This window comes from Falco punctatus (genome assembly GCF_963210335.1).
Source record: "Falco punctatus genome assembly, chromosome: 9".
In the NCBI taxonomy this organism is placed as follows: Eukaryota; Metazoa; Chordata; class Aves; order Falconiformes; family Falconidae; genus Falco; species Falco punctatus.
Genome location: NC_137589.1, coordinates 43,657,953 through 43,667,463, shown reverse-complemented (window position 1 = coordinate 43,667,463; position 9,511 = coordinate 43,657,953). Strand labels below are relative to the sequence as shown.

Sequence of the window (9,511 nt, the reverse complement as noted above, 5' to 3'; positions counted from 1 at the left end):
GAACGTTCCTGGTAAGTGCCAACTCCAGGTAACACGTCACATTCGGTGGGCAGCACTTCTTGTGAGAAGTTTGCCACTACATTTGCCTTAAAGTGGGTTTTGTGATATATCCTTGAAGTCTCAGTAACAGGTGTAATTCTCATCCAAACTTTCTCGCAGCGGTTTGGTTGCAGACAAATGCAGGAAATGCACTCTGCGTAAACACCACAGTCAGTACGGCTTGTTAAAAGTAACCTTGGGAATGCCATCAACCTGCAAATTAGACCTGGTGACATGGTATCCTACTAACACTGAAAATATTAATATTTGTGGATGTACTTAAAATGTACAGGTATACTCAAAATAACTTATCCCCATCGTGTGATGCCACTTTTCTTGCTGCCCATGAAAGCTGCAGAGAGGTTTGACTTTTTCTGCGTGTCACAACTGCTGTCAGCTGGCTCGGTGCTCTCGAATGGCTTGTCTGTGCCCGACAGGAGCGTGGCCACGTGCTGGTCTGACCTGCGTGAGGCGGGTGAAGTTCCACCAATGGATTGAGTCTTTAGACCCTTCGCACAGTCATCTCTGATCAAGTGATAAAACCCTTACAAAGTCAGTGGGACTTCCCTAAGAAATAATAGCAACATGAAAATTGATCCCACTGTGACGAGAGTGAGAATCCAGCAGGGTTTGGATTGGCGGTGGGTGACAGACAGCTCACCCTCGTGAGCAGACTTAGATGTTTTTAATCATTCAGGGGGTGGGGGCGGGGGGAAATCTAACATTTGAACCTTACCTTTTTTCCCTTTTTATGTTGCTTTTCAAGTCAACCTGTGTCTAGGCAAAGGCTTTGTGCTTCATGCCCCTGTTGGGTTTCTCCATCAGTGGGATGTGACAGGAGATAATCTTTGGGTGGCAAGCCATTTCCAGCAGGCAACTTCCTTGGCTTCTCTGGACATGTCTTATTTCTAGGGTTTTTTTCCCATCACACATCTTGTCCCTTCAGCAATTCTTTGCTGCTGCTGCTTCATCCATTTGGGGTTATGCAGGGGACTGGGAGGAATAAACCTGAACTGCTGAAAACTGCAAGTAGATCAGCTCATGGAGAAGCACTAGGAACTCCAGCTCATCTATGTCTTTTAATTGTGGCTTAAGCTACAGTTAAAGCTTCTAAAGTAACACAGTCTCAGTGTGAAGACAGTGATCGAAGTTGTAACTGCATGGTATGGTTTGCAGATACTGGGTTCGTCCCTGGAAGATCACGAAAATACAAAATGGCTTAAGTGTGTCCAGCTTAGGAGGTTGGAACCACTGTGCTTCTGTAGACAGGCTGATACAGTGGGTGAGCTTTGATCTGCTGGACTGCATTCTGGTTTCCATAATTACTCATGTAGTTTCTTTTTAAATCGATGGAGAGGAAGGTTTCAGTATAACTCCCCTAATATTTTTAAAGTGCTTAAAAGAGGGGGAGAAAAAGGGTATGTTCTTAGTCTGAGCATCTACATTTTCCCACTTTCTTTTGGAGCAGAGAACTGTTGTGAGAATTTTAATCTTTGCTACACTTGCCTCAGTTCTCATGCCTGTTTTCCATTCTGTTTTCTTTATTACTTTCTTTTTCTTCCTGTGATTCTTAGCTTTCTATTTTTCAATCCCAGTTTGTGAAGGGTGTGGGTTCAGAAGGGTTTCCTTCAGTTCCCAGTCCCCTGAAAGCATGAGAAATTGCCCATTGAGCCAATTCTCACAGCAAGGTATAAAAATAGGAGTAAAGAAAAGGTTACACAATGCTTGGATTGCAGCAGTTTGTACTAATGGGGAGATTTCAAAGCCATGGTTTGAAAAACATTTTTTAAACCTTATCATTTCCGTTAATTTTTCTCTCCCCAAGCTATGTTTCAGCTGCAGGAACTAGCATTAGAGATCACTTGAAGAATTGTACTGAAACATAGGAGTCAAGTGCTGAACAAGTCACGCAAAGCCAGAGAGAGACCACTAATTAGTTCTCCTTAGCCATAATGAATGATTTGTTTGAGAAGCCTATCTTAAGAGTTTCCAGCCAGGTGCTTTGTTCTCTATTAAATAAGTGGATTAAAAGGCAAGTGGATTTAAGATTATTTTGCCATTGCAGCAGAACACAGGTGATGCTCGGGGAACCCGCTTGTTTGGTACCACAGATTGCTGTTACGGTCAGCAGTACCTGTGCTCCTGCAGAGTGCTTCACTGTAATTCAGTCTTGCAAACTTTTAAGAAAATGAAAAGTTATCACTAAGACTGTATTCACATGCTTTAAAGTTTTCAGAATTGTTTCTGAGCATTGTCTATCTCTACTTGCCAAACTAGCTGAAGCTAACAGCCAGCTGCTATTGTTACCTGTTTTTGTTGACTTAAAAGGCTTATATTTATCTGAAATTTATTTAACGTTGGATTTTTGTTTGTTTCTGATTTCCTTATAATGAGACAGACCTCTCTGGCATGTTAATTATTGTCAAATTGAAATGCTGAACAGTACTTTTGTTATAATTTCCAAAGCAATCCAGTAACTTGATTCTAATAGCAGTGTAATGCTTTCCTAATGAAATGTCTGCATTGAGCCACAGAGAGGAGCATTAACCTTGGATTAAAACCCAAAGAGAAAATCAAGCACGCTGTGGTGATTTTGTTCTTGTTTGCAAAATTGTTTTGTGAAGAAAAAGATCAACTGAAAGCTGTATTTAATGATCACACTGATCACATCATGTACTTTTTTACTTCTGTTTACTTCTGGTTTACTTCTAACCCTTTTTTCCGTTTGTCTAACAGAAACATGGGTTACTTGGATATAGTAAAACTTTTTTAAAAAAATAAAAAAATCTCTTCTGTTTTGCTTCCACAGAGCATCTTGTATGTTTGCAGTGTTAACCTGGCCACTGTTACATGGTAATCTCACCTGTGAAGAAGACTGGCTTTTTTGTTTGTGTGCTCAGTCATTGCCAGGGAAGCCACCTAAGGAGGGAACCTTTGACCCTTTCACTAGCAATGGTTGCTTAATGATTATTGTGGCATCTTTTCAGATGATTCCCACTTACCAAGGAGCTCTTGCTCTCATTAGCTGCCCAGGAAAGTCTTCTTTTAAATAGTGGCAAGAGGGGCCTGTCATAGGCAAGAAGAAATATCTACACACAGAGAGCTTTTGTTTCTGTTTTATTTTAGCAATTTGGGTAGTAGCAATGGTTACAGTAATCAGCTAGATAACAGCTGGGTCATGTCTGCCTCAAAAGGTACAAGACATGATGATGAAACATTCAGACAAAATCTGAAATCTGATTAATCAGAAATCAAAAACTATGGCATAAAATTGTAGAAATAGTTCTGAAATTGAGAGGTCAGTTCAGATCTTTTTTTTTAATTCAATGTGATAAGCACAATTTCAGATTCAAGACATACTAAAATTGCCTATCACGTGCTGGGTAAATTAAGTGTTTTAAAGACAACTTGAATGAGCAGTTTCTGTTGTATGCTAATCATAGAACAGCGTGGGTTGGGAAGGGCTTCTGGAGGCCATCTAGTCCAGCCCTTTGCTCAGAGCAGGTCTTACCAGATCTGATTGCCCACATTGGGTTGAGTGCTGAGCACCTGCGATGGATGATGGCGGCTTTACAGCCCCCTTCAGCATCCCATTTCCATCCACACAGAATAAGCTGCTTAATCTTCCAATTTGCATAAATGCTCCTTGTAAAGTTAAGTTTTTGGGGACTGTGTCAAATCTTTAAGCAGCTATTTTCTGTGTGCCTCGTTAGTAATTTTTTCATTTGTGTCAGTATCTGGTGTGTGTTTTTAAAATACATATTTCTTACTGTTTTCTGTTATTGAAGAAGGATGTATGATGTGTATGAGCTGTTTCCGTTGGCTTCCTAAATAAGCAATTTACTTCATTTGTTAATGGTGGTGGTGGTGTAGTTTTTTCTATTTTCAAAGGATACTTTTCCTTGCAATGCACTGAGCTCTGGTTTAAATTGCTACACTAGAAATAGTTTCAAACTGAACTGAATGAGCTGGATCAGAACATCCAACCTAAACAATTTTGTGATTATGTCTCATTCGGTGCCATGTCTAATATTGTCAGAGACCTGAGAAGAGCTCAGTGTGGGAATGGAACTTGCTTGTTTTCCCATTTGGAATGTGACTGTTGTAGAGGGCAAATTAGGTTAAGCTGGACATTGTTCATAAATGCTTATGGTTTCTTGTGGCGTGCCTGACACAAACCTCTTCCTTGTGTATTCTGGAAACTTTTTTCCTGGATACTTCTCCAAGGTTGGACTAGGATTTCTTCTAAGCCATCCTCAGCAATGCTCACAGTTCCTGGTAGGGTGGGCTGTTTGAGATCAGTATTGCCAATTAATTTCACGGGCATCGTTTGGTGTTTAAATCCCTCAGTTAAAAGTTTGGAAGAAAAGGTCTGAAGATTCCCTTTTATTTTTTACTATATTTAATTGTTATGCTTTATCAATTCCTTTCATCTCTACCTGGAGTTTTCACTGCCTTTTATGTAGGACTTGCCCTCAATGCAGATTTTCTCAGTGTTTCTTCCAATCGGTCTTTTCAGTCCATTGATCATATTTACTGCTTTTCTTAATTGTCTGCTCTTTGTTGTTCAGCTTTCCAGATGTGTGAGGCAGCTGGAACCCAATTGTGTGAGAGCAGAGAACAAAGTTCCACTGCCCTCATGCTGAAATGCCCAGCTCATACAAGCGACTGTCCCTGCACTATATACCTTTTTTACTGTACAGTAGTGTCTTTCTTGGGCTCTTACTCAGTTTTCTTCTTTTCTATTGTCTGATTCTGTGGAGGGGATGAAGAGTGGTGTCTCTAGCTGAACCGAAGGGCCAGAGTTGTGGACAGCAGCATGTGGCTACTTGTAGTTGACTGTTACTCACTGCAGTTGTGAGATAAAAGAAATGTGCCTGGGCAGTATTGGCGTTCAGAGTCTCCGAGGGAAGGCTGCTATCTGCATTGCAATGTCCTGGAACGCTTCTTTGTGTGTGCTTTTTCTGCTGCTCACTGACTATTCCCAGATGTGCTTAGGTAACCAAATCTATGAAGATTGTGATCTGGAGCTGCCAGCCCGAAGGCAGCCTGTTCGGGTTGAATAGACTCTGTCTTGTTAAATTTAGAACAGTGCACAAAGCACAACACCAATCTCCTAACTCAGTCCTAGCATATTGTAATTTATAATCTTTTGATGTGTTTTAATTTACATTTTTATTTTTTTCCCTAATAGGAGTCTCCACAAGACAGTGCTATCACCCGAGATATCAATCGAACATTCCCTGCTCACGATTATTTTAAAGATACTGGGGGAGATGGCCAGGACTCCCTGTACAAAATATGCAAGGTATTCTTTAAATTCTTCTTGACTGGTTTTGGTAACTTGTATTTCACATCATTAACAGATGTAACTGTTACCTGTGAAGAATGTGTATGTCTTACCCTAACTGTATCATGGAGACAGACTCTGGCACTAGACTAGGTCTGGTTCTTCATCATAGGTGTTTAGCTGGTTATGGTGCCCTTCAGAAAGGAGACCTAAAGTAACAAGCCCTTCTGGATTCCTGAACGCAAAGGTGTGGTGCAGAGACCGTGTGATTCCAGACATGTCAGCCTGGATCAAGCTGGACAGATGATGTGCTGTGATGGAGATGAGGGCTAATAATTCCGTACTGATCAAAAGCAGCTCACCTTTGGCTGCAGCGTGCTCCCTGGTTGTCAGTATCGGCTAAGTTGTGCCGGCAGAGTGAGAGATACGTGCAGGAAATCATGCTGATGTTGCTTCTTGAAAAATAAATGTTCTGGTGTTGGGGTGTGCCCTTTATGTGTAACGTATGCCATAAGCTGTTGTTGTCATATATAGTTGTCTTTAAAATGGGAGATGACAATGTACCTCCCATAAATGTTGTAAAACCATAGGCATGCACTGAAGTTGCTTATTAAAGGGAAGAAATTAGCAAAAATGGACAGTGTGGTCGTATTTGGTTATCTCAGCTGGAACGTTTTAAATCTCCAGCACTTTCTTCTGTGTTCCTACTGTTTCTCCCTCTTCCTAATGTCCCTGTAGTACCTGTTCAGAGAGAAATGCACTTGGGTAAATGGTTCAACAGGCTGCAGCAGCCTTGGTGCATCACCGTAACCGCCACTGCATGTTACAGGTTGATTTTCATACAGGTTATCCCTGCGTTAGAATGGCGGCTGATGCACCCCATGAAAATGTTATGGAGCTGTTCCGTGCAGTGTCTCTTGTTCTTGGTGTTTGCAGCTTGAGACAGATACGCTGTAAAGTCTTGATTCTTTTTTCAGGCCTACTCTGTCTATGATGAAGAGATTGGTTACTGCCAAGGCCAGTCGTTTCTGGCTGCTGTGCTGCTGCTGCATGTAAGTGGTGGGCTTTGCCCCTCGTTTGTTTTAAGCTTAAGAATAAATGGTGCTCCCACAGGCTGGTAACTGCTCAGCTGGTGGGGTTACAGGCAACGTATCCGCTTACACGTTTGTCAGTAATAATGGGATTTTTAGGCAGAGTACATTGTTTAAAACTTAGTGTGGTATATTTTTTTAAAGATACTGAATTATGCTTTTTTAAACTTAATTGTTGTTGGTAGAAGTGATGTTGTCAAAGTAATATCCTTTAATTGCTTGCATGTTCAGAAGCTAGAGATATTTATGGTCACTGTGTATCAGAAGGAAAAGTTTTAGATTCACTCACACTTGGGAAATATGAGAGGATTAGAAATCTGTACAAATTACTTATAGACCGTTCTTTTTTAAAAGTAATGTCTGCTTTTTATCTGTGTTTCTATTGCAAGCATGGGTAGTTGAAATGGAGCAGAGTTCCTGAGCCCGATAGCGGTTTGATATTCCTTTTCCCCAGCTGCTTTTTAGTGATTGTTGCTAGCGGGAAGCCAAGCGTGAAGGCTTCTCCACAGTTCTCAGTGGCAGAGGAAGTCTGGTCTTCGGTGGAAGATTTTCCAGTGTTGTAAAGCCAGTGGAGGATATAGAAGAGATTGTAAACTCCATTCTTTTGAGACAAAAGCCACATTATTAGTAATAAAACCTTTTAGTTCTTTGTAAATGTAATTCGAAATATTTACTTGATGAGCAATTAATTCTTTAATACTACACTAAATCAAATAAAAAAGGGTGAATTTTTCTGCTAGGAGAACTGAACACTTTTACTGAAACATACATGCTTTTTTTTTAAGCTTTTTTCATTGTCATATGTTCTTTTTTAAAATCTCCATTGCATTAGAGAGACTCACTGTCAAGAATGAACCATGTGTTATTGTAGAGTTTTTTCTTTAACAATAACTGTTGCTTCTGGGAATAATGTATGCATTTTAAAAGGCTGAAATTCAAAGAAGTTTCTTTTTATTTGAATCTCTTTGAAGTCAGCCTGTGGAGTGTGGCTGCTAGGGAAAATAAATATTAGAAAGAAGTGTTGTAGGAAAGGAAATGTAAGTTTCTGTGAGCCCTTCACTACCCGTTTGGAATGTCTCAGCAAAGTTTTCAGTTTTAACAAACTCCATCTGCTGACTGATGATGGTACACTTCGGGTTGGGTGTTCTGTCCTTTACAGGAACAAGCGGTGGACCTGAAGTCAGACTTTACTATGGAAATAAGAAAACTGAGTTTGATGTCAGGGAAAATTGTCAAAACACTGATGAGCTTAGAGGAGTGTTTCTTCAGTTGTTGGCAGGAAAGGGATATTGAACCTTCCCAAACCAATGCTGAGCTGTGATACTTAGAACTTTTTTTAGCAGTTACTGGTCTCTTATTCATGCCATCTAATAAACAAACCTCAGTTGTAATAGTCATTTAAAAAGATAAATATATCATTAAGAATAAGGGGGAAATCCTGTTTAACATCCTTTAGTAATACTGTTTCTGTCGTCGTTACGTAGGTTACAAAGGGTTAGGCTGTTCAACATCTGAAAGGTTCTGATTCTGATGTGGTGATTTGGAACAAAGGCACCAAGAAACTGCTTTGGTCTTGATGTCTGAAAGATGTATTTTAGTTGAGTGAGTGAGAGGTGGTGTATTCCACAGAATAAGAAGGAAATGCCGTTGGCAACACTAGACATCTTTTTGTGTGTTAATATTCTTGTTCACTTTTAAACTGGATGGGGCCAGATTAAAAAGTAGTGACAGTTTAGCCTTTTTGTAAGAGGGAGGAGAAGAGGGGTAAGGGCAAATGGAACCAATATGAAAGATTTAAATGCTCCATGATAAATACATTTCCCTCTCTCCCAGATGCCTGAGGAGCAAGCTTTCAGTGTTCTGGTCAAAATCATGTTTGATTATGGACTCAGGGAACTTTTCAAACAAAACTTTGAAGATTTGCACTGCAAGTTCTATCAGCTGGAGCACCTCATGCAGGTGGGTGTTCACACTTGTGTGAACTGAATGGGTCAGAGCCCGCGATTCGAAACCAGTGATTTATCTTACATGTAAATAGTGTTTGTGACCTCGTAGTAAGGGTCTTAGTAAGAGTGAGGACTATCCATGCTGGAGGGTTTTTAAGCATAGAGGGTGTTGCCTGGAGCAGCCTGGTGCCACTGGCAGTGTGCAGTAGGTGTGACGGCAGGGGGGTCTGGGTGGTGGTGGTGGCTCTGGGCACTGCACTTGCGACAGGCATGCTGCACAGCAGCTTTGCACTGCCAGCACATCCACTGGCTGGATTTCCTGCTAAGCTGAGGGCTCGGAGATTGGACTTACTGTGCATGCAATACAGTGTCCTTCGGAGCATCCGCACCAGGGCCAGCCATCGGCATCCTTGGAAGGTTCTGCAGTGTGTCAGGCAGCTCTCGTCAGGCATGGGCGGATACAGAAGCCTGCCTTGCTGCATGGATTGTCACTCTGCCCTACTTCTGTCACTTTGGGATTTCAGCTACAGTTCTAAAATAGTATAAATTAACTTTCAGTATTTATGTGGGTTTTTTTATTATTAGGAATACATTCCTGATCTGTATAACCACTTTCTGGACATTAGCCTTGAAGCGCACATGTATGCTTCCCAGTGGTTCCTTACCCTGTTCACTGCAAAATTCCCTCTCTACATGGTCTTCCATATTATTGACTTACTCCTGTGTGAGGTATGTGTTACAATTGGAGACTTGTACTGCTATCAACTTTAGACAGTTTCTCACTATCTTGATTCATGTCCTTGTTACTATCTGTTCTTTCAGAGCTAAGCATGTGATAATTATTTTTATATATGTGTTATGTTTCTGTGATGAGAGTTCTCAGCATTATAAAGATCCTAATTAGTAGTCAATAGCTATGTAAAAGATTATAATCTATTTCTTATAACACTGTTGAATCTATGTGAGATTCTGTACAGTGCTCTTGGGATGAGAGTTAATTTACAAATATGTGGATTCCTCTCTTGTTAAATTGTATTATACACAATGCTAACTATTTTTTTTTCTATATTATTGCATGGAGGCCATAGCATATAAAATTGCCCAGCTAACTCTCATGCTGGTAATCTGACAAGCTTGGAGCTCTT

At 40.6% G+C, this 9,511-nt stretch overlaps 1 protein-coding gene across 1 annotated transcript in view; it reads left to right on the top strand.

Moving 5' to 3' along the window:
• RABGAP1 (RAB GTPase activating protein 1) overlaps window positions 1–9,511 on the top strand; it is a 74,181-nt gene that overhangs the window by 49,856 nt on the left and 14,814 nt on the right. The window contains exons 14-17 of the mRNA XM_080402475.1: window positions 5,234–5,347; window positions 6,307–6,381; window positions 8,254–8,379; window positions 8,952–9,095. Of these exons, the coding sequence (XP_080258601.1) occupies window positions 5,234–5,347; window positions 6,307–6,381; window positions 8,254–8,379; window positions 8,952–9,095 (459 nt within the window). The remainder of the gene's footprint in view (window positions 1–5,233; window positions 5,348–6,306; window positions 6,382–8,253; window positions 8,380–8,951; window positions 9,096–9,511) is intronic.